The sequence below is a fragment of the Pangasianodon hypophthalmus genome, chromosome 19, assembly GCF_027358585.1.
Source record: "Pangasianodon hypophthalmus isolate fPanHyp1 chromosome 19, fPanHyp1.pri, whole genome shotgun sequence".
Classification (NCBI taxonomy): domain Eukaryota; kingdom Metazoa; phylum Chordata; class Actinopteri; order Siluriformes; family Pangasiidae; genus Pangasianodon; species Pangasianodon hypophthalmus.
Window position 1 is genome coordinate 21,650,696 of NC_069728.1, and position 27,276 is coordinate 21,677,971.

The window sequence follows — 27,276 nt, forward strand, 5'->3', positions numbered from 1 at the left end:
AATATTCACAAAAAGCTAACAGAAAGTGTGTGTGTGTGTGTGTGTTTGGGTCTGTATCAGGGAGTGTGTGTGTGTGTGTGTGTATGATTTTGGGTCTGTGTCAGGGAGTGTGTGTGTGTGTGTGTGTGTGTTTGTCCTAACTTTGCTCAAAGTGTGTGAACACTGACTAGTGGACAAATGAGGAACAGCACCCAAAGTGTACGCACTTTACACAAAGATTCCTCTTTCATGTTTTATCCGTTTCTAGTTCTAGTTTGTTTCCTATAAACCGACCCCATGCCCTGACTCCTGCATGTGTGTGTTTATGGGTCTCACTAAACCCTGGAAAGCAGCACTCCATAGAGGTTCTTACAGGCGTCATTGCAAGTGTGTTCCAGGCTTCTAGCTTCCTTTAATTATACTTACACATGCTTTTGAACAAATTCTGCACCTAGACTACATATTCTGCTTCAAAAGTCAAGTCCTTGTAATTAAAGTATGTTTTAATGGTAATAATTTTAGATTTTATATTATTATTGCAAAGCAATGCAAAATATTATTATTATGTGAAAGTGTATTCTTCTTCTTATTATTATTTTTCAGTCTGATATTGTCCACTAAATCTTCCTACAGTTTTCAAGGCTACAACACTGAACCAATTCCTTGAATTTTGGTCTGATCAGGAATGTTGTGCTTTTGTACAGGTTTTTGATCGGATGTACAGTTTCCGCATAGCAACCATTTTTCTTCCAGATATTTTCCCATAGGGATGAATGGCAGAACGTTGTAAGCAAAAGTTTGTGTATCTTTCATATTATTTGGATACAAATACACTAGCAACACCATAGCAACCACCTGGGATACAATTGCAATCACCTAGCAACACCATAGCAACCACCTGGGATACTCAACTCAACTCAACTTTATTTATAAAGCACTTTCAACACCACAAGTGGAACCAAAGTGCTGTACAGAAAAAATAAAAGCTAAAATAAACTAAACAAGACAAAACCAAAAACATAAAATCAATACAAACATACGACATGCACCACTTACAAAGCATTATCGAATGCTAATGAAAACAAATAAGTTTTAGACGCACTCTGTAATACATCCAATGTAGAAGAGGATTTTACATACAGCGGAAGGTGATTCCAGAGCCTAGGAGCTGCAACAGAGAATGCACGATCACCTTTACATTCTAAACGGGACCGTGGAACCATGAGGAGCAACTGGTCATTTGAGCGCAGAGATCGACTAGATTTACAGGGACTGATTAAATTAGTAACATACTCTGGTGCAAGACCATGCAGAACCTTATAAACATACAACAGCACTTTGTAATGAATTCTGTATCGTATGGGTAACCAGTGCAGTTTCATTAACACAGGAGTAATATGCTCTCTCTTCTTGGTGCCCGTTAAAAGTCTGGCAGCTGAATTCTGAACAAGCTGCAAACGAGAGAGAGAGGCCTGATTCACACCCAGATACAACACATTACAATAATCCAAACGGGATGACACAAAGGCATGAACAACCTTCTCCATAAAAGAGGGGAAAAGAGAGGATAGACTCAGTTTAGATATAGATCTAAGATGGAAAAAGCTTTTCTTAACAACAGCATTGATTTGCTGGTCAAATTTAAGCTCGGAGTCAAAAATGACAGCAAGGTTTCTCACACTGAGCAGTTTTTTCCCAGGAATCAACTCCAGGCAGTCATAAACATTTTCTACACTCCCCATAGCATAGCATACCATAGCAATCACCTAGCAAGACCATAGTAACCACCTTGGATGCCATAGCAACACCTAGCAACCACCTGGGAGTTGCTTAGGCTGTGTGATCAAACACACATGCACTGATTATAGTAGTGAAAGTAATGGGACATAAATGTTTCCATGGTTACTACTCGTCTGTTTAACAGATTATTAAAAGGACATTAACCTCCTTCAATCTGATAGGACTATTATTCGGATTGGCCTCAGTCGGATTATTCCACTCCAACTGAGGTGTATACATAAACATTTTATTTCGATTGAGCTCTCAGTCAGATTATTACTGGATTACTAGGCTGCATGTGAACATAGCTAATGCCAGAATGGGAGATTGTGCAGTCTGCGTAACCACTTTGATTTGTTTCAGTAACTTTGACTCTCTGTTTCGGTTAAAGGTCTGTAGAATCTTTTTCCATTAAATCCACTAGTATTTTCTAAATCCTCAGATATGAATGTATGAACCAAAATCTTTGTACAGGCAATTTATTTTTGAATATTAGGTTTTCAGGCGTAAGCGTACAGCCTTGCATTTGTTTTCCTTCAGAAACATGCTCCCATAGAGCACTAGAAACAGGACTAAAGGTACTAACAGCTCCATGAGGACAGATAACATCAGAGAAACTGGATTATTAACCTGACTGTAAAGTACCACTAGTATTGGCATGTTACACTTATATTTATTTATTTTTCTATATTATTATTATTATTATTATTATTAATATTGTTGTTATAGTTATTAGTATTAGTATTACTGTTATTATATCATTATTATAGAAATTAAAAGGCACTAATATAATATTAAAATAAACTCAGATATTGTGATATTAAAAGTCATGTTTATTATTATGTCATTTTTATTTTCACTAATAAAATACACTATATCTGATGTATTGAATGTAGAGACGTGAACGCAGATCAGAGCGTAGTGTGTGTAGAGACGTGAACGCAGATCAGAGTGTAGTGTTTGTAGAGACGTGAACGCACATCAGAGTGTAGTGTCTGTAGAGACGTGAACGCACATCAGAGCGTAGTGTCTGTAGAGACGTGAACGCACATCAGAGTGTAGTGTCTGTAGAGACGTGAACGCACATCAGAGTGTAGTGTTTGTAGAGACGTGAACGCACATCAGAGTGTAGTGTTTGTAGAGACGTGAACGCAGATCAGAGCGTAGTGTCTGTAGAGACGTGAACGCACATCAGAGTGTAGTGTCTGTAGAGACGTGAACGCAGATCAGAGTGTAGTGTCTGTAGAGACGTGAACGCAGATCAGAGTGTAGTGTGTGTAGAGACGTGAACGCAGATCAGAGTGTAGTGTCTGTAGAGACGTGAACGCGGATCAGAGTGTAGTGTTTGTAGAGACGTGAACGCGGATCAGAGTGTAGTGTCTGTAGAGACGTGAACGCAGATCAGAGTGTAGTGTCTGTAGAGACGTGAACGTGGATCAGAGTGTAGTGTGTGTAGAGACGTGAACGCGGATCAGAGTGTAGTGTTTGTAGAGACGTGAACGCAGATCAGAGTGTAGTGTCTGTAGAGACGTGAACGCAGATCAGAGTGTAGTGTTTGTAGAGACGTGAACGCGGATCAGAGCGTAGTGTCTGTAGAGACGTGAACGCGGATCAGAGTGTAGTGTTTGTAGAGACGTGAACGCAGATCAGAGTGTAGTGTCTGTAGAGACGTGAACGCGGATCAGAGTGTAGTGTTTGTAGAGACGTGAACGCGGATCAGAGTGTAGTGTTTGTAGAGACGTGAACGCAGATCAGAGTGTAGTGTTTGTAGAGACGTGAACGCGGATCAGAGTGTAGTGTGTGTAGAGACGTGAACGCAGATCAGAGCGTAGTGTCTGTAGAGACGTGAACGCAGATCAGAGTGTAGTGTTTGTAGAGACGTGAACGCGGATCAGAGTGTAGTGTTTGTAGAGACGTGAACGCGGATCAGAGTGTAGTGTCTGTAGAGACGTGAACGCGGATCAGAGCGTAGTGTCTGTAGAGACGTGAACGCAGATCAGAGTGTAGTGTGTGTAGAGACGTGAACGCAGATCAGAGTGTAGTGTCTGTAGAGACGTGAACGCGGATCAGAGCGTAGTGTCTGTAGAGACGTGAACGCAGATCAGAGTGTAGTGTCTGTAGAGACGTGAACGCAGATCAGAGTGTAGTGTTTGTAGAGACGTGAACGCAGATCAGAGCGTAGTGTTTGTAGGCTGCTCTCTCTCACGTGTGTGTTTTGTACGTGAGCTAATGGTGTTATAATAAATTGTAGCTGAGAGATTGTGGAGTGCAGAAAGACGTCGCTGCTCCTGTAAATGTGCTGATGTGGCGTCCTGTCCTCTGATTTCTGTGTGTCAGAGAAACACACTCACATTTCTGTTACATGGTAAAGAGTAAGTGTATTATGGCTGTGTGTGTGTGTGTGTGTGTGTGTGTGTGTGTTTGAGATCAGTGTTCTGATATTTCATCATGTCTCTTCCAGGCTGCGTGACTGTAATCTGACAGAGGAAAGCTGTAGAGTTCTGTCCTCAGCTCTCAGCTCAAACTCCTCCAGTCTGAGAGAACTGAACCTGAGTTACAATAACCTGCAGGATTCAGGAGTGACGCTGCTCTCTGCTGGACTGGAGAATCCACACTGTACACTGGAGAAACTGGAGTAAGAACATCTCACACACACACACACACACACTCCCTGATACAGAGCCAAACTCACACACACACACACACACACACACACACACACTCCCTGATACAGAGCCAAACTCACACACACACACACACACACATACACACTCCCTGATACAGACCCAAACGCACACACACACACACACACACACATACACACTCCCTGATACAGAGCCAAACTCTCTCACACACACAAACACTCCCTGATACAGACCTAAACGCACACACACACACACACACACACACACACTCCCTGATACAGACACAAACTCACACACACACACGCACAGAGTTTTTTTTTTTAGTTTGTCTTGTCTGCTTTCGCATGTGCAGTGTGTAGTTGGGGTGAATTGACCCCTAGTGTGTTTTCCTCTTTGGTGCAGTTCTTCAGGTGAGAACACAGCGGTCACACTGTAATAATAATGTGGGCTGAGGATGGTGTGTGTGTTTAAGTCTGTATCAGGGTGTGTGTGTGTGTGTGTGGGTGTGTGTGTCCTAACTTTGCTCAAAGTGTGTGTACACCGACTAGTGGACAAATGAGGAACAGCACCCAAAGTGTACGCACTTTACACAAAGATTCCTCTTTCATGTTTTATCCGTTTCTAGTTCTAGTTTGTTTCCTATAAACCGACCCCATGCCCTGACTCCTGCATGTGTGTGTTTATGGGTCTCACTAAACCCTGGAAAGCAGCACTCCATAGAGGTTCTTACAGGCGTCATTGCAAGTGTGTTCCAGGCTTCTAGCTTCCTTTAGTTATACTTACACATGCTTTTGAACAAATTCTGCACCTAGACTACATATTCTGCTTCAAAAGTCAAGTCCTTGTAATTAAAGTATGTTTTAATGGTAATAATTTTAGATTTTATATTATTATTGCAAAGCAATGCAAAATATTATTATTATGTGAAAGTGTATTCTTCTTATTATTATTTTTCAGTCTGATATTGTCCACTAAATCTTCCTACAGTTTTCAAGGCTACAACGCCGAACCAATTCCTTGAATTTCGGTCTGATCAGGAATGTTGTGCTTTTGTACAGGTTTTTGATCGGATGTACAGTTTCCGCATAGCAACCATTTTTCTTCCAGATATTTTCCCATAGGGATGAATGGCAGAACGTTGTAAGCAAAAGTTTGTGTATCTTTCATATTATTTGGATACAAATACACTAGCAACACCATAGCAACCACCTTGGATACAATTGCAATCACCTAGCAACACCATAGCAACCACCTGGGATACCATAGCAATCACCTTGCAACACCATAGCAACCACCTGGGATACAATTGCAGTCACGTAGCAACACCTAGCAACCACCTGGGAGTTGCTTAGGCTGTGTGATCAAACACACATGCACAGATTATAGTAGTGAAAGTAATGGGACATAAATGTTTCCATGGTTACTACTCGTCTGTTTAACAGATTATTAAAAGGACATTAACCTCCTTCAATCTGATAGGACTATTATTCGGATTGGCCTCAGTCGGATTATTCCACTCCAACTGAGGTGTATACATAAACATTTTATTTCGACTGAGCTCTCAGTCAGATTATTACTGGATTACTAGGCTGCATGTGAACATAGCTAATGCCAGAATGGGAGATTGTGCAGTCTGCGTAACCACTTTGATTTGTTTCAGTAACTTTGACTCTCTGTTTCGGTTAATGGTCTCTAGAATCTTTTTCCATTAAATCCACTAGTATTTTCTAAATCCTCAGATATGAATGTATGAACCAAAATCTTTGTACAGGCAATTTATTTTTGAATATTAGGTTTTCAGGCGTAAGCGTATAGCCTTGCATTTGTTTTCCTTCAGAAACATGCTCCCATAGAGCACTAGAAACAGGACTAAAGGTACTAACAGCTCCATGAGGACAGATAACATCAGAGAAACTGGATTATTAACCTGACTGTAAAGTACCACTAGTATTGGCATGTTACACTTATATTTATTTATTTTTCTATATTATTATTATTATTATTATTATTATTATTATTAATATTGTTGTTATAGTTATTAGTATTAGTATTACTGTTATTATATCATTATTATAGAAATTAAAAGGCACTAATATAATATTAAAATAAACTCAGATATTGTGATATTAAAAGTCATGTTTATTATTATGTCATTTTTATTTTCACTAATAAAATACACTATATCTGATGTATTGAATGTAGAGACGTGAACGCAGATCAGAGTGTAGTGTCTGTAGAGACGTGAACGCACATCAGAGTGTAGTGTTTGTAGAGACGTGAACGCAGATCAGAGCGTAGTGTCTGTAGAGACGTGAACGCACATCAGAGTGTAGTGTCTGTAGAGACGTGAACGCAGATCAGAGTGTAGTGTCTGTAGAGACGTGAACGCGGATCAGAGTGTAGTGTCTGTAGAGACGTGAACGCAGATCAGAGTGTAGTGTCTGTAGAGACGTGAACGCGGATCAGAGTGTAGTGTTTGTAGAGACGTGAACGCGGATCAGAGTGTAGTGTTTGTAGAGACGTGAACGCGGATCAGAGCGTAGTGTGTGTAGAGACGTGAACGCAGATCAGAGTGTAGTGTCTGTAGAGACGTGAACGCAGGTCAGAGTGTAGTGTCTGTAGAGACGTGAACGCAGATCAGAGCGTAGTGTTTGTAGAGACGTGAACGCGGATCAGAGCGTAGTGTGTGTAGAGACGTGAACGCAGATCAGAGTGTAGTGTCTGTAGAGACGTGAACGCAGGTCAGAGTGTAGTGTCTGTAGAGACGTGAACGCGGATCAGAGCGTAGTGTTTGTAGAGACGTGAACGCAGATCAGAGCGTAGTGTTTGTAGAGACGTGAACGCGGATCAGAGTGTAGTGTCTGTAGAGACGTGAACGCACATCAGAGTGTAGTGTCTGTAGAGACGTGAACGCGGTTCAGAGTGTAGTGTCTGTAGAGACGTGAACGCGGATCAGAGTGTAGTGTCTGTAGAGACGTGAACGCGGATCAGAGTGTAGTGTTTGTAGAGACGTGAACGCGGATCAGAGCGTAGTGTTTGTAGAGACGTGAACGCGGATCAGAGCGTAGTGTCTGTAGAGACGTGAACGCAGGTCAGAGTGTAGTGTCTGTAGAGACGTGAACGCAGATCAGAGCGTAGTGTTTGTAGAGACGTGAACGCGGATCAGAGCGTAGTGTGTGTAGAGACGTGAACGCAGATCAGAGTGTAGTGTCTGTAGAGACGTGAACGCAGGTCAGAGTGTAGTGTCTGTAGAGACGTGAACGCAGATCAGAGCGTAGTGTTTGTATAGACGTGAACGCAGGTCAGAGCGTAGTGTCTGTAGAGACGTGAACGCGGATCAGAGTGTAGTGTTTGTAGAGACGTGAACGCAGATCAGAGCGTAGTGTCTGTAGAGACGTGAACGCGGATCAGAGCGTAGTGTCTGTAGAGACGTGAACGCGGATCAGAGTGTAGTGTCTGTAGAGACGTGAACGCAGATCAGAGTGTAATGTGTGTAGAGACGTGAACGCAGATCAGAGCGTAGTGTGTGTAGAGACGTGAACGCAGATCAGAGTGTAGTGTCTGTAGAGACGTGAACGCGGATCAGAGTGTAGTGTCTGTAGAGACGTGAACGCAGATCAGAGTGTAGTGTCTGTAGAGACGTGAACGCAGATCAGAGTGTAGTGTTTGTAGAGACGTGAATGCAGATCAGAGTGTAGTGTTTGTAGGCTGCTCTCTCTCACGTGTGTGTGTTATGTACATGAGCTAATGGTGTTATAATAAATTGTAGCTGAGAGATTGTGGAGTGCAGAAAGACGTCGCTGCTCCTGTAAATGTGCTGATGTGGCGTCCTGTCCTCTGATTTCTGTGTGTGAGAGAAACACACTCACATTTCTGTTACATGGTAAAGAGTAAGTGTATTATGGCTGTGTGTGTGTGTGTGTGTGTGTGTGAGATCAGTGTTCTGATATTTCATCATTACTCTTCCAGGCTGTGTTTGTGTAATCTGGAAAGCTGTAGAGATCTGAGACGTGTGTATGAACACAATCTACAGCAGAGATTTAATAAATTCAGCAACATTCAGTTTCCTTCTGTGATCATTTTAATTGTAGTGATCTGATATGTTTTCATTGTTGTGTGTGTGAGATGGAGAGTAAATGTACTGTATATAAAGATTTTGTGTAGTTGATGTTGTCAGTGCTAAAGCTGAGTGTGTTAAATGTGAGAAGTTTTTCTTTCTTGCAGGTTGTGTAAATGCAGTATTACAGATGAAGGTTGTGCTGCTCTGGCTTCAGCGCTGAGGTCAAACTCCTCATCACACCTGAGAGAACTGAGTCTGAAGGGTAATAAAATAGGAGAAACAGGAGTGAAGCTGCTCTCTGATCTAAAGGAGGATCCAACCTGTAAACTGGAGAAACTACAGTGAGTTACTGACTTACTGTCTCTTTACACACACACACACACACACACACACACCTTCAGTAACCAGGAGGAAACCTTTGGACTATTTTTTAATTAAATCTATCAAATTAAACCTGTTTGTCATGATCTCTCTCTCTCTCTCTCTCTCTCTCTCTCTCTCTCTCTCACACACACACACACACACAAACCCCAGTGTTTTTCAGTTTTTTCTTTAAAGCTTTAACAGTATTTCTTTAGATGTCATCTTTATTTTTATCACTTGTTTTTATTTTTGTGTGTGTGAGTGTGTTTACGAGAGAGGATAATTACTTTAGGTAAATTGTAAAGTATTGTAAGATATTGAATAATTGAATCCATTGTGTACTGTATAATATTGTCAGCTTTTACTGTAAGTACTGTATAATGATGGTTTGATTGATTAAACCTAATCATAAACTAATTCTACTGGAAAAACAAGACACCAAGAATTAAACTAGCCACTGTACAGAAATTTACAGAAAAGCAAAGGAGGTTCAGCACCCAGTTTCCAAACATCTACTTTGTAAACCAATATCTCACTAAATGAACCGATCCAAACGACCAGAACAACTCCGGGTTAGTCAGAACGCCGAACAATCTGATTATCTGACCTGCTGTTTCTCAGTACAGCTATAAAACAACAGCTCTGCTTCACCAATACAGTAATCTCAACAACTCTGAAAGCTTGGTCCAGATTAACACCTGAGGGGAGCACTTATCATTTTCAGCTCGTGGAAACAAAAATGTATAACACAGCTGGGATACGTATTCAAAAATAACAAAACTCTAAGTGTAATATAAAAATAACTGCAATCCCCACTGTTAATAGAAATCAATATTAAAGGTAACAACTACAAAAAACTACTTTCCAAATGATATACAATAATATCTCTGAATGATCTAACTTCACTTCAGCACCGGTCTGAAGTCAGTTCTGCTTCCTGGGGTTTATCACAGTCTTCCAGTATGACCACCTTGGACTCCATTTCCCATCAGCCTGACTCCTGTTTACGCACAACTTTCCCCATTGATTAGTTTGGGTATTTATACCCTGTTGTTTCTTTTCTTAGTTACTAAGCTTCTGTAGCTTATTGTGTGTTTTATGCCACATTTTCCTAATTCTTATTTCACTCAATATATGACTCTTGGTTTGACTTTGTTTTGTTTGTATTTTATTTCATGAAAATCCTGCACTTGCATCTGTTTCCACTGCTGCCTGACACACTGTATCCCTCATAGTGGAGAAATGGGAAAAGGGAAAGATGTGGTGTTTTCTCTTTTTTATTACTCGAGGTGGATAGGGACGGGTGTAAATGAGGGAGTGGGGGATACACACACAAAACCCACTACTGTCCGGAATGTTTAAGTCTAGAATACTGTATAATACTGTATACTGTAGCTGTTAAACATCTAAAGCAGTTTTAAAATTCCACCCTCGTCCTCACACACTGTTTAGGAGAGGGAGGAGAGGGGAATGGACCTGTTTGTGTGTGTGTGTGTGTGTGTGTGCGTTTACACTGATGTTGTTTTTAAGGATGCAGAGAATCAACTGTGATTAATGTTGTCTGTCATTCTGTCCTGTTCTCTGTCTTACAGCATTGAGGTGTATATCGCTCCCACTCGGCCCACCAGCACCAACACGTGTCCTCAAACCTCAAGCTTCTGGTCCTGGCTAAAGTTCTGGTGAAGCGTTAGAACCCGTCCCACATTTCCAGCAGTTTGTGGCTGTGCTGTAACATAAGAGCAAGTGATTTGTTTCTCCACAGAGGACTGATTTACAGTTGTGATACTGATTTTTATTTCTTTATTACTTTTATTTGTTTTTTAATTTTTTCTTGAAAAATAATTTTCAAACCTGTTTGCTGTTTGCTAATGTGTTTTTAATTCAAATGGAAATGATTTGTTGTCAGTGATGAATTGACCATGCCTCTATCTGCTGACCGGTTCCTTAGGTCCAGATCAGCAGGTTCTTGTGCCAGACGTGTTTTTGCTGAACAATAACCGATATTTTGTGGTGGAAAAGTGCAGAATAGTTCTGGCACTGGCACCTTATTACAAAAACATATACATTATCTGATTCTACATGAAAATGTGTTTTTGCGTCCTTATTGACCAAATCTAAGCTCACATCACTGTGCACACTCTGCATGACATCACTTCCTGTACACATGACTGCAACAGATCTGTCTACATCATCAGTGTTATGCTCCGCCCTTTTTCTGTGTGTGCCTGTGTTCTGTCTTCTGTCCAGGTGCTTTACATCCAGGATCTGGCTACATCATCTCCATGTAATAAAACAAATCAAATAGATTCACTAGAAAGTAACATCTTTTCTACTGCATTTTAATGTAACGTCACACTGCATTTATCTTTGACTGTTGAACATATTTAGATCCTTTTATGAAAAAAAAACTTTATACATGTATACCTGCATTTTAATGTAACATCTCACTGCATTTAGCTTTAACATATTTAGATCCTTTTATGAAAAAATCTTTGTACATATTCTGTATGTATACCTGCAATTTAACACAGTTTTGTATGTTGATATATTAATGTACGTTATATGTAATACAAAATAAAGGTAACTTTGAATACACACATTTCAGGTGTTTGATTACAAACCTTTCTGAAGCAGTAACTGTTCTGTCTCCGTAGCATGATCACTTCCTGTCTCTCAGGTGCTGCAGCATTGGGTGTGGGCTGAACAGAGGAAGTTACTGCATGGAAAGCATTAAATAATTCAATTTAATAAACAGTTTAATATGGACAAGTACATTTAAGTCCTACATGATGAAGGAGACTGGAGCCCAAAATCAAAATCAGGCATTTGTCCCTCAGGTTTCTCTAATGCCACATCACAATCAATGTCCGCTGTAAAGTATTTAAGACAGAACATTTTCAGGAATGAATGAAGGAATATTCTGAGCACTGCTCTGTTTCTCTGTGCACAGCTTCTTCAAAATTTAACAGTTCTTTAAGCTTCCATAGCTTCCCAGTCCAGAGTCACCCCAGGAGGTGATTGGTTAGTAAACAAATTATTATTATTATTATTATTATTATTAGTAGTAGTAGTAGTAGTAGTAGTAGTATTGGTGGTTAAAATAAAAAAAGACATGTAATAGTTTTAACGTATGTCTCCATCATGGGTCATATCCAGTTTCAGCTGAAGACACCCAACAGCACAAGCTCCTTTGAACTGTGTGTGCACCAATTTTATTTCTAAAGTGTACATTTTTAGTTATTATTAACAAGCTGATCTTTATTGTTGAATGGGCAATAAAGGTGTTTGTTTCTGTTGATATGTATTTTCTTACCTTCACAGTTGTGTATGTATGATGAAGCATGCAGTTTGAAACCTTTCTCTGGTTTGCTAGAAGGAGCTTTGCAAGTATTCTTACATATCTGATGAAGAACATTGAAGGTCAGTACTGATACCTTCATAATTCCAAGTTCATAATTGGTTTCCATGATATTCAGAGCTTCAGCTCTGAGTGATTACTAGCTTCTCTAGAGGCCAGCGACAGCGATGTGTCAGCCATCACATCACTGACCATGGCAGATCAACTGTCTTCTGTCTGGATGTTCCCTGTACTCATGGTCAAAAGCTCTCTCAAACCACACTATGTCAACAGCTGCTCTGTTGACATACTGCATTTGTGCTTCAGTGTTCGAACTAGGTATAGAGTGCTCTGCTGCACTGTACCTGAGCTTGCAGCGCACGCTTAGAAGCGGACAAATATCACACTCACTGAATACTGAGCAAAATGCATCAACCAAGTACCAAGTACTAAACTGGCACAGCATCTGTCTAAGCAATCTAACACTTTTTGTCTGGCACTCTCCTACTCAACACTAACAGTGAGTATGTCAGCCATGTGGACATTCAACAACCTATTTATAAAAGGATTATATTGAAATGTGCTGTTATTTCTTTTTTAATTGTTTACTGTGCATTACTGAAAAATCACCTAAAAATCCACCATCCACCTGAGTTTTATGCAATTGCCAAAGTATCCAACTGCACAGCTGGTAAAATGGAAAATTGTGACCAGGAAAAAAATCTAAATCACGCAACCCTAGTATGTCACCATGTTATGAACACCGGATAACCGCCAGGGTCCCCCGTCACAAGGAAACTAAGCCAAACCTGGTGAAAAAATTCCAGAGAGAATGATTGCCAGTACAGATGTCATTTTATAATGTCATATGGTCAGCACATGACTGTGTTAAAGTTCTTGACATGGGTGCACATCCATATATGAAGGTGTCCAGGTATTGAAATGTTATCTAGTGTCCACAGGACATGGTTACATATGCAAGCTAACATTTCCCATATAATATAATATAATATAATACACTTTATGAGTGATGACAATGATGAGATCATGTGATCATGTGGTCATGTGGTCATTATAACTCAGTCCTGACCTCAGTGTGACCTCTCAGAGTGAGCGTCTTACTGCACCTCTCACAGCGCAGACGCAGCCGTGCCAGTCCTTACCCAGGTACATCACCTTCTCCGCTAACACACACACACCTTATGTTACACTAATACACAAGCTAACCAGCTGGAATGCCAGCTATCAGCTGACTGTTTACACATCAGTAACTGGATCATCTGTAAAGGGCTGACTGCCCCACCACCAGAGGGAGACAGAGAGCTGCTACTCAGTAATTAGTTCTAAGTGGCTCCACCTGTGACTGGCCTATTTAAGGTCTGCTTACAGGTTGCTCACTCAGTCTTGAGTTTTCCTTGTTGAGTGCAGTACTGAGACTAAGCCGGTAATTTGTTAAAAATTCTTGAGTTTATGTCTTGATCTTTCATACTACATCAGACCAAACTTCTTGGAGCTGTCTCTTGGGGTTTCTATGGCTTTGTCCAGTTCCTTGCTTAAAAAACCCTTGGGTTTATTTATTTTCCTCCTAAGTCAGTCCTTTCTGACCTTTTGTTTTTTGGGTTACCCATCTCGGTGTTTAGGCTAGGCCCACTCCGAGTGCTTTGTTTATCCTCACTGGGCTGCATGTTGGTCTCTCAATCCTCCAGTCCCAGCTTCAAGTCCAGTGTGGGGTGACCCTTTGTTTTTTTTTTTCCTCATCTTTGGAGGTGTTCTTCCCTCAGTTTGCTTTCAAAGGCCTAGCCCCACTTCTCTAATCCCTACCCCTTGGTTAGCACCTTGTACACGTCAGTTTTTAGATAGTTCGGCACTTGGGTTTACCCCCCCAATCTCAGTTCATAAAGCAGTGAGTAACATTCGTGTCTTTAGGAGCCATGATGGAGTTCAAGCCTGCATTTCAACAAAAATACACTTGTAGAAAAAATGGTAACAAAGCGTACAAATATTCTAATAAAATAATAAATCCATTTCATTACAAACACATCATTTAAAAGGTCACATTACATTTTTATTTGGGGGAAATTTTTACATTAAAACACTGTGGTTTTTCCAACACTTTTTTATTTCATGTTCTTTAAATAATTACTGCAAAATGAAGTGTTTTTTCTAGCTGTCAGGGATTTCCCCCTTGTGCCAAGCGCTGCATGAAGAAGCGCTCAGCGCGTAACAGCCCGCGGTGCTACGGCACTGACTGTGTTTTGTTTTGGTTCATGTCCTCTCTCTACCCTTGTATTACTGGTTGTTTCCGTCATGTGTCCTTATTGCTCGCATCTGTTTTCAGTTTAACTCTTGATTAGTTTGAATATTTAAACCCTTGTGTGTCTTTTGTCCGGTGCAAAGTAATGTTCAGTGTTAGGCACCTGACTTTGCCAAGCCTCTTGTTTCATATTGTTATACTACGAGTTATTGACCTAGTTTCATTTTCTCATTTGTGTATTTTGATTATCCCAGTTATCGTTGTCTATAAATCGCCCGACTCTTGTCTGTTTCCTGTTTCTGTCTTTGGATTCATGTTTTGGATTTGTTTACCTGCCTCTCTAATAAATCTCCTTTTACTGCAATTGCATCCGTCTCAACTCGCTGTCCCTGACAGATTACTTCACCAGTAACATAGATGCAGCAGGAAGGTGAGAGGGGTGTTATGCTTCACTGTGCCGGCCTTTGATTCTGTGAAATTCCCACAGTTTTTTTGACATCGACACCCCGGCCCCCTTTGATGGCACTGAAAGCCTTCTGAAAGGATTCCTGCTTCAGAGCCAAATTTATTTTGAAATCATATTGAACCCCAAGCCTGAGGAGAAGCAGTGGCTAAGGTTCTTGTTGTCCCGGTTCATCGTCAGAGCCCACCAGTGGGTGGAGCTTCTGGTCGTCACTGGAACCATGGGTCTAGGAAGCATTTCGGAATTTGTATGTCTCATGAGATTGATTTACGGGAAGGCCGACTTTAACTTCAATTTATAATTTATTCAGACCTCCTTCCAGAGGCCAACACGTTGGGCTCTCTTGCTGAGCGTCAGAGCTCGACATGGCGGCCTCCTCTGCAGAGGTCCCTCCAGAGGCTGACAGGATGGCTTCCACTGCAGAGCTCCAGCTTGAGGCCGACAAGGTGACCTCCCCTGCAGAGCACCCTCCAGAGGCCTACTGGGCAGCCTCCCAAGTCCAGCTCCTGCTTGATGACAACGGTACGTCTTCCCATTCCCTGCTCCTGCTAGAACATGACGGCATGGCCTCCCATGACCTGTTCATGCCAGAGGCTGACGGTGCGGCCTCCCAAGTCTTGCTCCTGCTTGAGGTCAACAGCATGGAAGAAGATCCACCAAGAACCACCTGAATCCATGCAGCTGGGTAGCATTCGGATCTCTCTGTCAGAAAGTGACTGTCACATGAGGGAGTGGTGCTGTTTATACTGCAGTTGCCGTGGGCACTTTCGTTCTGCTGTCCCGAGCTCTCAGGAAAAGCCCCATCCCCTGCAGTCAGGGGACAGCTGTGACGGGAGTTACCCAAACCTCTTCATCCACCAACTCAGGACAGTATCTACCAGCCACACTCTCCTAGAATAACCAACAACACTTGCTCCAGGCCTTGGTGGATTTGGACATGGCTGGTAACTTCATGGACTTGTCCTTAACCAGGAATCCCCGGATTTCCTCTGACTCACTCTCTTCTCCCCTGGTGGTTACAGCCTTGGACGGAAGACCCCTGGGCCACAGGGATGTAACCCATCAAACTTACCCTACATCTTTCTATTCTTGAACACCAGGAGGAGTTTAATTTCCACCCAATACAGTCTCCTGAGTTCCCTGTGATCTTTGGTCACTCCTGGCTTCTTCATCATAATCCACATATCAACTGGTCCACTGGCACTATCCTTGAGTGGGGCCCCATCTGTCATGCTACCTGTCTTTTCTCAAGCTCCCCAGATCCCATTCCCGAGTCTCTATATTCCCAAGATCTTGAGTTCCCACCCAGTACCATGATCTCAAGACAGTCTTCAGCAAGCAGAGGGCCACCACTTGATCACCACACTGTCCATATGACTGCACCATTGACCTGCTCCCAGGCACCATTCCCCCTAGAGGTTGAATCTAACCCCGAGCAGGCAGCTATGGATTATTACATCAAGGAAGCCCTCACTGCTGGTTTCAATCGCCCTTCCACCTCCCCTGCTGGCACAGAATTTTTCTTCATGTGCAAAGAAGATGGCGGCCTTTGCGCCATGCATAGATTACCAAGGTCTTAACAGAGTCACAGTCCAGAATCACTACGCCTTGCTACTCATGACCACCTCCTTCAAGTTATTACAGGGAGCTTCCATGTTCACTAAACTCAACTTGCGCAATGCATACCACCTTGTGCACATCACGCAAGGGGACAAGTGAGATCCCCTTGCCTGCATGTCTCAAGTGCAGTTCCTTGGATTCATCATTAATCCTCGCAACATCCAGATGGATCACAGAAAGGTTCGAGCAGTCACTGATTGGTCCACTTCCACTTCAGTGAGGGTGGTGCAGCGGTTCCTTGGCTTTGTGAACTTTTATAATTTATTTGCAACTTTAACTCTGTGGTGGCCCCACTCTCTGCCATCACTAAGAGTAAGAACCCCTGTTTTTGTTGGAGCCCTGAAGCTGAGACCACTTTCATGGAACTTAAACATTGTTTCACCTTAGCAGATGCCTTGGATGAGTTGTAGTTCTCTCCCAGGAGATAAAGATAATAAACTACATCATTGTGCCTTCCTTTCCCATCACTTTACACCAGCTGAAAGGAATTATGATGTGGGGGACCGAGAATTACTGGCTGTCAAGCTGACAGATGAGGAGTGGAGACATTGGCTTGAGGGGGCTCAGCACCTATTTCAGGTATGCATCAACCATAAGAACCTGTAATACATTCAGCAGGCCAAACGGCACAACCCTCGCCAAGCGTGATGGTCTTTGTTCTTTAACCAGTTCCAGTCTTGTCTTACCACCTGGGCTACAAGAATCTTAAGCCTGATGCCCCGTCTTGAGTATACTCGCCCACTGATCGTGAGGAATCTGTTATGCCCATAATCCTGAGCTCCTGAGGAACCTGTTATGCCCATAATCCTGAGGTAGTGGCTCCTGTTAGGTGGGAAATAGAAGCCATGGTAAGACAAGCACATGCCCAAGAACCTGACCCAGGGGGGGACCTGCTAAATGCTTGTTTGTACCTAGGTCTGTCCATTCCCATGTTCTCCAGGGGGGTCACTCCTTCCAACTACTGTCACCCGGGCACTACTTGCAACCTCGACTTCCTCCAGTGATGGTTATGGTGACCAATCACCAAGGAGGACATCAAGAACTTTATCGCTGCCTGTCCCACGTGCAACCAAGAGAAAGTCTTGCATCGCTCACCTCAGGTGTTGCAGGAAGCTGCTGGAAGTCAGAGCAGCTTTTTCTAGCTCTTCTGATGACGCGGGATCAGTCCAGCCCTGAATCTCAGGAATCAGCTATCAGTTCCACACTTCTGATCACAGTATGTTACAAACCACACAAACTATTTTTAACATTTCAAAGTCACTTAGCAAGGCAGGTACACAACCAAGTTGCTAGCAAACTCACAATTCAGTAAAATTAGCTGTGAATCATGGGAGAGAGAGATGAAAATGGCTGAAAATACACTTAACTTACTTCCTGATTCATTGTTCATATAATTTTCTATTCAGATTGGAATATCTACTCCAGATGCTCATATTCAGAACACCATACTCAAACACCAAATACTACTCTCCAGGACTTAAATACTAAATGGTTTGACTGAGATTTTGTAATTTAACCACAAGACACACCAAGGATGTAGATTTCACATATAGTTCTGAAATATATGGTGACTCAATCGTTTCCTGGTGTTTGAAGCTTTTTTGTTCTGTCTGAACATTTTAGCTGTGGATGATTCTACTCTCATGGAAATGAGGAAACACTGCAACACATTAAATCTTTACACAGGCACTGTTTCAGTTCCACGCAAAAGTTTCAATCAGTTAATACTGTATATGTGTGTATATATATATATATATATATATATTATATAAACTTTCGATGACCACTTGAACTTTACAGACCACTTTTCAGCAACTGCACAGTCATGTAGGTTCATTTTGTATAACATCATGAAAATCAGACCCTATCTCATGCCACATAACTAATTATCCAGTCTCTTGTTATCTCAAAACTGGACTACCAGCCAGCTCCATCAAACCCTTTTTGATGATTCAGAATGCAGCAAATGCCTTTAACAGCACAAAAGGACCCATGTCACACCCCTCTTCATCTCCCTCCAGTGGCTTCCTATAGCTGCCCGTATCAAATATAAGGCCTGGATGCTCACGTACCTTCTCTGGAACAGCACCCCCTTACCTCAACACTCTCCTTGAGGTTTGTGTTCCCTCCTGCGATCAGTTAACAACCGATGCCTGGTAGTGCCTACTCAGGGAGGCATGAAGTACTTTCCAGAACTTTCAATCTGACTGTCCCTCAGTGGCGGAATGAACTTCCAAGTGATCAGAATCTGCCACTATCTTCCAAAAACGGCTAAAGACCCACCTCTTCCGTGAACACTTCACTAACCCCTAACTTGTCCCCACTCAAAAAAAATCTGCACTTACACTGGCTCTTACATCTCTACTCTGTGCACTTTGCTCCTCTAGCACTCAAAAATCTTGTATGGTTGCACTACTTGCATTGTTCTCTGCTTGATACATCACTTTGCTTGTATTTCCTCATTTGTAAGTCACTTTGGATAAAAGCATCTGTAAATGAATAAATGTAAATGTAAACATAAAATACTTAAATATCTAATAGTATTCATCACCTGAAAGACCTGAGGTTAATTCTGGTTTGTGCAGTGATATAGTTTGTCATTTGTTTCATTTGTTGTTTGATTAGTTTGTCAATTCAGCTATTTTTTTCCATTAAAAAAACATGTCAAATGTCAAAAAGTGCATTTAAAATATTATTGGGGAAAAATATTAAAAAGTAGCATTCTCCACTGACACTTTCCGTTTTGGGGAGTGGGTGGTGTAAATATTTCATCTCTTTAATAAAATATTTATAAATTGCTTAAGAAACGTAACTAATTATTAATATAAGTTATTATATTACACATATACAATTTAAATATGTTATTAGACACATATCAGATAGATAGATAGATAGATATACATACACACATACATCTTTTTTATATCCATGTTTCATTTCCTGGGAGCACAGTTTCATGTTTCAGGAGCACAGAAGCCAGACAGAGAAGTGGAAGCAAGGAAAGAGCAGCAAGAGGGGAGTTTATGCCACCTCCATTAAGAAGCCATATTCTTTCAAATGGCACAAATGATCAAAGCTAATGGTAAGCATTTGAATTAAGTGAGACAACATAAACATATTATCAGATTATTTAAGATTGTGAAACACTGTAGATATGAAATAAGAGAATAAGCAAATAAATCAAGCCTTGAATGAATTTGAATGTAACATGATACCATTCATGGCATCTATACCATTCATGTCTGATGAATCACAAACTGAAATGAATTTCATCAAGCTAAGCCTAATCAATTATTTTAATATTTATGATGTGCATAATATTTATGCTTAAAATTTCATTTCATGTAAATGTATAAAACTGTGCATTTCATAAATACCGTTAACAGTAACGTGTGTATTGTTGATGTTTTGTAGAACAGAAAAGCATAAGAATAAAAGCATGAGACATGAGAGAAAATCATGGGCTAATCTGGGGAATTCATTCACTTCAAGAAATCATCCCAGAATGACAAAACCAGCACCCATTCACCAAGATCAACTAATTAGCATTCTGGACCTCCACACATGGCTTAGCACTGATGAGGTGAATTCAGCTTGTGTCATGGTACAGAAGCACCCCAATTCCTCCTTAGAAACATGCTGTGCAGATGCAGCAGTCAGGCAGCAATTGCAGACCTTTGCAGCAGTTTTCTGTGACAGAATCAGAGTAGAAGAGTGCCAATTTGAGGAGAAAGAGCTAAGGAAAATACTCTACAGAGCATTATTGAGCTTTTTCCAGGTGCAGATGGAGTAACTGCAGCAGTTACACACTGTGACCAGCAGGTGTCTTAGCAGGTTTACAGTGTGTCACTGCCACTGCAGTGGCTTTACAGCAGGTCAAACCGGTTTCAGTAGAAATGAAATTCAGCAGCACCATTTTGAGACGAACCTGAAGTACTTCAGGACAGAAAAACAGTATGTATACTTAAACATAAAGCTATAATAAGTTAATGTCATTAATGTATTCCAGATGAAGAACAGTGTGGTAGGTGTTTGCTAAAGTCTTCATTTATACAGTTTATTTTATAATTTTTTAAACCTGATATTTCCCTGTCTGTGTGTCTCCACAGTTTAACCCTGATTTTGGACTGACATAAACAAGATCTGTAACAGATCTAAGTTGTGTTAACAGAGTTATGTAACAGTGCTCTCTAAATGTCTAAATCTTTTACCTTCTAATGTGTTACATGTCCCACTTCTCTCTCTCTCTCTCTCTCTCTCTCTCTCTCTCTCTCTCTCTGGCTGTGTGTGTGTGTGTGTGTGCAGCTGTGATATGAACACAGCTTACAAAATGAGTCTCTCTGAAGAAGAAAACACAAAGACAGACAAGAGGTGAGAAAAAAAATCTAATATTCACTAATAGTAAAAATATGAGACTCACAGGTGTGTATTTATTTATTAAGGAATAAAATACTTCAATGTGTGCTTTTAGGAAAATAATCAGTAATGGGGTGATATGATGATGAAGTGAAGTATGAAGCTGATTACTTTCTTATAACAGTTTGAAAAATAAATAAATAGACTGTGTAACTGTAAATAGCAAAAAAGTACTAGGAGGAACTTATATAGTGCCTTTATCTGTTTTAGTGTGATTCAGGGTGAGAGATCAGACTCACCAGAACCCAGCTGTGTGTCCATGAAGAGTGACCGGTCAATGGAACTCCCAAATGTATTTAAGAAGCAAGACCATTCTACTGATCTGAGGTACAGATGATTGAGGAAATTTATATCTAGTTAAAATTAACTGATATAACACATTTATATAAGTATTCAGTCCATTTGCTATGATATTAGAAATTGAGTTCAGGTGGATCTTGTTGATCATCTTTAAATCCATGGTGTTAAAGGATTGTCCCTAGAGCTCCAAGAGAGAACTGTGTTGAGGAACAGATCTGGGTCCTGAAGAACACATAAGCTTCCAACAAACATAAATGAAAAGATCCCAACCACAGAGACTTTAACTAGAGCTAGAGCTCAGTAACACTGTGCAAATGGGGAGAAGTATTTTAGTCTGGGAGGTGAGGTTTAAGAACCTGAAGGTCACTCTGCAGAGTTTCTGTGTTTAGGAGTCCCTGCAAGCAAAAAGTCATTTCTGCAGCTTTTCACCAATTCATTTCAATTTCATTAAATTTAAAATTTATAACTTTATCCCGAATGAGCAAGCCAGAGGTGATGGTGGCAAGGAAAGACTTCCTGAGACGATATGAGGAAGAACCTTGAGAGGAACCAGACTCAAAAGGGAACCCGTCCTCATCTTGGTGACACCGGATAGTGCGATTATAAATAAATCCCTTCTATAACTGTGTACTACATGGTCAAAAAATGCAGTTGTGTTAGCAGGAACTTATAAGCTTGTGAGCATCAGAGTCATTTCTGAGTTATAATTAGTTTTATATTAGTAATAGTTTCATATTTAAAGTCACATTTGAGTGCAAAACTGTTCTTAGTAATTGCAGTCCTAAGGCTATTCAAGGAAGAACATCCAAAGCCATCTTTATGGTTTCTATGTGGTACTATCCACAGTAATCTCATGGTGATATTTAGGCTTTCCATATGGGGCAATCTTCAGCAGCAGCGAGTGATTTTCAGGTGATGAGAACTCCAACCAGAAGTAGGACATCAGGATGGATCAGGCAGGTCCGGAGAGCAGAAGGGGTCAGGATCACTGATCATCAAGAAAGAGAGGGGGGAAGGAAGGGGAAGGGAGAAAGAAAACAGATTATTAGGTATGCTCCTGTCCTGTAATGGTTAAAGAAAATGTACATTGTGTGCAGAGTGCAAGCAGGGACTCTGGTAAGACTATCTATGACAGTATAACTAAAAGGGAGAGCCAGAAGGTACTCTACCGTCAACAAACCTGAGTGCACACATGAGAGTGGGGGGGCAACAGCATCCAAACATCCCAGTTCACCACAACACTCAATGCCTGTGAACCCTCCAGACCTGCTCCTGTACCTAAGAAAAAGGCTTATTAATAAATGGCCTGAGTAAGACAATAGGTTTTCAGCCTATACCTAAACACTGAGACTGTGCAGCACAAGGCCATTTAGTGCTTTATAATAGTATTAATTTTCAATAGTAGTATTTTATAATCAATGCAAAATTTGATTGGGAGCCAATGCAGTGTGGATAAGATAGGGGTGATGTGGTCATATCTTCTGATTCTAGTAAGGACTCTAGCAGCAGCATTCTGGACTAACTGGAGCTTGTTTATGCTCCTACTGGAACATCCAGACAGTAAGGCATTACAATAATCCAACCTAGAGGTAACAAAAGCATGAACTAATTTTTCTGCATTGTGGAGTGACATTATATTTCTTATTTTAGCAATATTTCTGAGATCGAAAAAAGGCTATCCTAGTAATATTATCTACATGAGCTTCAAATGAGACACTGGAGTCAATAATCACACCAAGGTCTTTTACTGCTGCATACATAAGGCCATCCAGAGTTATTATGTAATCAGAAAGCTTACTTCTAGCTGCATGTGGTCCTAGTACAAGTACTTCTGTCTTGTCAGAATTAAGTAAGAGAAAGTTAATAAGCATCCAGTTTCTAATGTCTTTTACACATTCCTCAACTTTATTAAGCTGGTGTCTGTCATCTGGCTTTGCTGAAACATACAGCTGTGTGTCATCAGCGTAACAGTGGAAGCTAATACCATGTTTACGAATAATTTTGCCCAGAGGTAGCATATATAAAGAAAAGAGCAGTGGGCCTAAAACAGAGCCTTGCGGAACACCAACCCTTATTACGCATAGAGAAGTCACCATTTAGATCTAAAAACTGATAACGATCAGTCAAATAAGACCTGAGCCAGGAAAGGGCCGTTCCCTTAACGCCTACAACAAGTTCAAGCAACACAAGCAAGGAGACACAACCCTGATCAGAGGCCAGTAGTAAGTCATTTACCACTTTAACCAGCGCTGTCTCTGTGCTATGATGAGGCCTGAACCCTGATTGATAGATTTCATGAATGTTATTCCCATGAAGGTATGAGCATAACTGCTGTGCCACAAACACAGGATCTTGGAGATAAAGTGGAGGTTTGATATTGGCCTATAGTTGGACAATTGACAGGGTTCAGGGTCAGTTTTTTTAATCAGGGTTTTTATAACTGCTAGTTTAAATGATTTAGGTACATAGCCAGTGCTAAGGGAAGAATTTGGACATCAGACATTGCCTTCACTAATTTACACACCTCTACAATGTTACTCTTTGTATCCTCAGAATGACAAAGGCGTTTATCGTTAGCTCCTACATGAAAAACAATTTTTAAAAATCTGTGCTTGCCTAAGACCCTAAGATTACCTGATATGTCCAGTGCCCTGGCTCCCAGGATACAACTAACTAAAGCAGCTGGTGCCCCTAAAGGCCTAGCTAATGTCACTTGCCATAAGAGAGTCTCCTGTAAGACACGTGAAGCGGAGAGGAGTGGTGCTCCCCTGGGCGAGCCTCAGCATTAGCTTTGGATTCGCGATTATGCCGCTGAGTTTTCACCCATTCGCCCCGCTGTGAGGGCTCTAATGCCGGAGTTGGGGGATTGCTAACTCCGCCTAAGGCATCCAGACTTTCCCCTACAGACGATATGCTGCTCTCATGCTTGCTAACTCTCTCTAGAGTCTGGACGCACACCTCTAATGCTGTAATCTCCTCCATCAGAAAGCTAAATAAAGCTATACTAATGACGGAGGATGAGGGTGAAGATTCAGCCACAAACACAACTAAGACAACATAGGATTGGCTTCAAGACAAGTCTCTGAATGTCCTCGAGTGGCTCAGCCACAGGCTTAACTGAACCCTGATTGAACACTTCAGGAAAAACCTAAACACAATGTTTCCCATCCAATCTGAAAAAGCTTTATAGGTTCTGCATAAAGGAACAGGAGAAAATCCGCAAATCAAATTCAGGTGTGCCAACATTGTAGCAACAAATCCAGGAAGATTTAATCACTGCCAAGGAGCTTCCACAACCTACTGACTAAAGGACCTGAATATTAGGGTTTTTAAAATGATTTCACAAAACTTGGTTAAAAAATGTTTTTTATGGAGTAGTTTTTCGTATGAGGAATGAAATAAATTTAACCCACTTTTGAGTAAGGCAGTGATGTAAAAAAAAAAATGATGTGAAAGGGAATTAGGCGTGTGCAAAATAATGATTATTTTTGTCCCTACACAATATCGAATTGGCATGATATCTAGTCGTTTTTTTGTCACTTATATTACCAGACTTACCAACCTTTACAAATTCTGTGTAGGAGCTCCACAAATCTTCAGAGTACAATAGTACAAGTTATTACTTAGAATGCGACAAAAGACAAGCCTACCGGCATGTGAAAACTGGTTTAGGGGATTAAAGCACTACTTTCAGCTGCCTTTCCTTGAGCAGATGGGTATACTAATGTGAATAGTAATAAGGAGATTTATACCCAAAAACTTGTCAAGAACATCTTTTAATTAATTCATTTATTAATATTTAGCCTACATAACTGTGTTGTTTCAAACAATATTACAAAACAATATTACGAAATTATTACTTCAGCGTGTGCTTTTATAGGAAAATAATCAGTGATGGGGTGATATGATGATGAAGTTCATGTTATCACTATGAAGCTGATTACTTTCCTAAAACAGGATGTCCACAAGTGTTTTATTCCTCTTATACTGCAGCAATAACCAAAGATTACAGTTTTTATTTAATGTAAAGAATGACACGCAGTACATATTAACTGTTTATTGCTTTGTTTAAAGCTGTAGAACATCTACAAAACAAGTTAGTTCCTGTTGTCACTTACGTTATAGAAGCTATAAACAATCGTTCCCTCACCAGCCTCTCTTTTCACTCCCTTGAAATTAAATAAAACAAAAACAAGCAGCCGAGAAACCGCAAAGCATAAACTCTGAAGATGTCAGAAAACTTAAACTTACGACTTTACCTCTTGACTATTACAAAGTGCTGACACTGGAGACTCCTTCCATAAATGTCTCCAAACATCTCCTTACATTAAACTTCACCAAAGCAATGATTACACATTGTTTTTTAATCTGTTTATGTGGTCTGTTTATCTGCTGTACATGTGCCTGTGAATGAGATGTTACTATAGAAATGATAATGTATTAGAACAAGCGCATTAATATAAACCTGTAATTTGCAGCTGCACTACTGTCAGAGCTGCTGTTATAGAAAATTAATCAACACATTCTGACCAATTACAATCTAGAATCCAACAGCACTGTGGTATAAAAGTGACTAATGATCAGAGAATCTGGCCTTTGGCTCAAGATGTTAATACCAGCTGAGATCTTTGATCTAATAATAATCACTTACTAAGTAAAGAAATAAATAGACTGTGTAACTGTAAATAGCAAAAAAGTACTAGGAGGAACTTATACAGTGCCTTTATCTGTTTTAGTGTGATTCAGGGTGAGAGATCAGACTCACCAGAACCCAGCTGTGTGTCCATGAAGAGTGACCGGTCAATGGAACTCCCAAATGTATTTAAGAAGCAAGACCATTCTACTGATCTGAGGTACAGATGATTGAGGAAATTTATATCTAGTTAAAATTAACTGATATAACACATTTATATAAGTATTCAGACCTTTTGCTATGATATTAGAAATTGAGTTCAGGTGGATCTTGTCATCTTTAAATTCATGGTGTTAAAGGATTGTCCCTAGAGCTCCAAGAGAGAACTGTGTTGAGGAACAGATCTGGGTCCTGAAGAACACATAAGCTTCCAACAAACATAAATGAAAAGATCCCAACCACAGAGACTTTATCTAGAGCTAGAGCTCAGTAACACTGTGCAAATGGGGAGAAGTATTTTAGTCTGGGAGGTGAGGTTTAAGAACCTGAAGGTCACTCTGCAGAGTTTCTGTGTTTAGGAGTCCCTGCAAGAAAAAAGTCATTTCTGCAGCTTTTCACCAATTCATTTCAATTTCATTAAATTTAAAATTTATAACTTTATCCCGAATGAGCAAGCCAGAGGTGATGGTGGCAAGGAAAGACTTCCTGAGACGATATGAGGAAGAACCTTGAGAGGAACCAGACTCAAAAGGGAACCCGTCCTCATCTTGGTGACACTGGATTTAGTGTCATTTAGTGCAATTATAAATATTTCCATTCTATAACTGTATACTATATGGTCAACAAGTGCAACTGTGTTAGCAGGAACTTATGACCTTGTGAGCATCAGAGTCATTTCTGAGTTGTAATTAGTTTTATATTAGTAATAGTTTTAATTTAAATTCTTTTGTATCAAACTGAAGTTATTAAGTGTGCAATGGTGGAGACTTGAGTGCAAAACCGTTCTTAGTAATTGCAGTCCTAAGGCTATTCAAGGAAGAACATCCAAAGCCATCTTTATGGTTTCTATGTGGTACCAGCAGACCTAAATAGTATATTTCATGTGAGATGTGAAGACAGATTGCCACAGCTCATAGTCAAAATTCTGGCCAGAGACCCCTGACATCATAGTCCCCATTATGCTCAATGTTTATTTTCCACAGACTCCAAGGGAAATCCAAAATTATCAGCAGAGCAGAACAAGATTTTAGGCTGAACGCCACACTACAGGACATGAACCTGACAGACCTCGATAACACATTGCAGACTGGTAAGGGAATTCATGATTATTCCATCACTTAAACTTTAGAGGAAGAACATTACTTCAGGAGTGTTTTACATCACTTTTATATTTAAAGCTGTTCTGTGAGCAGTAGAGCCCTCGTATT

At 40.6% G+C, this 27,276-nt stretch overlaps 1 protein-coding gene across 1 annotated transcript in view; it reads left to right on the forward strand.

The window, feature by feature from the left end:
* The window catches only part of LOC113524628 (NACHT, LRR and PYD domains-containing protein 12-like), a 66,552-nt gene that overhangs the window by 14,785 nt on the left and 24,491 nt on the right, over nucleotides 1-27,276 (forward strand). Inside the window, exon 9 of the mRNA XM_053242168.1 lies at nucleotides 4,220-4,393. Within this exon, the coding sequence (XP_053098143.1) occupies nucleotides 4,220-4,393 (174 nt within the window). The remainder of the gene's footprint in view (nucleotides 1-4,219; nucleotides 4,394-27,276) is intronic.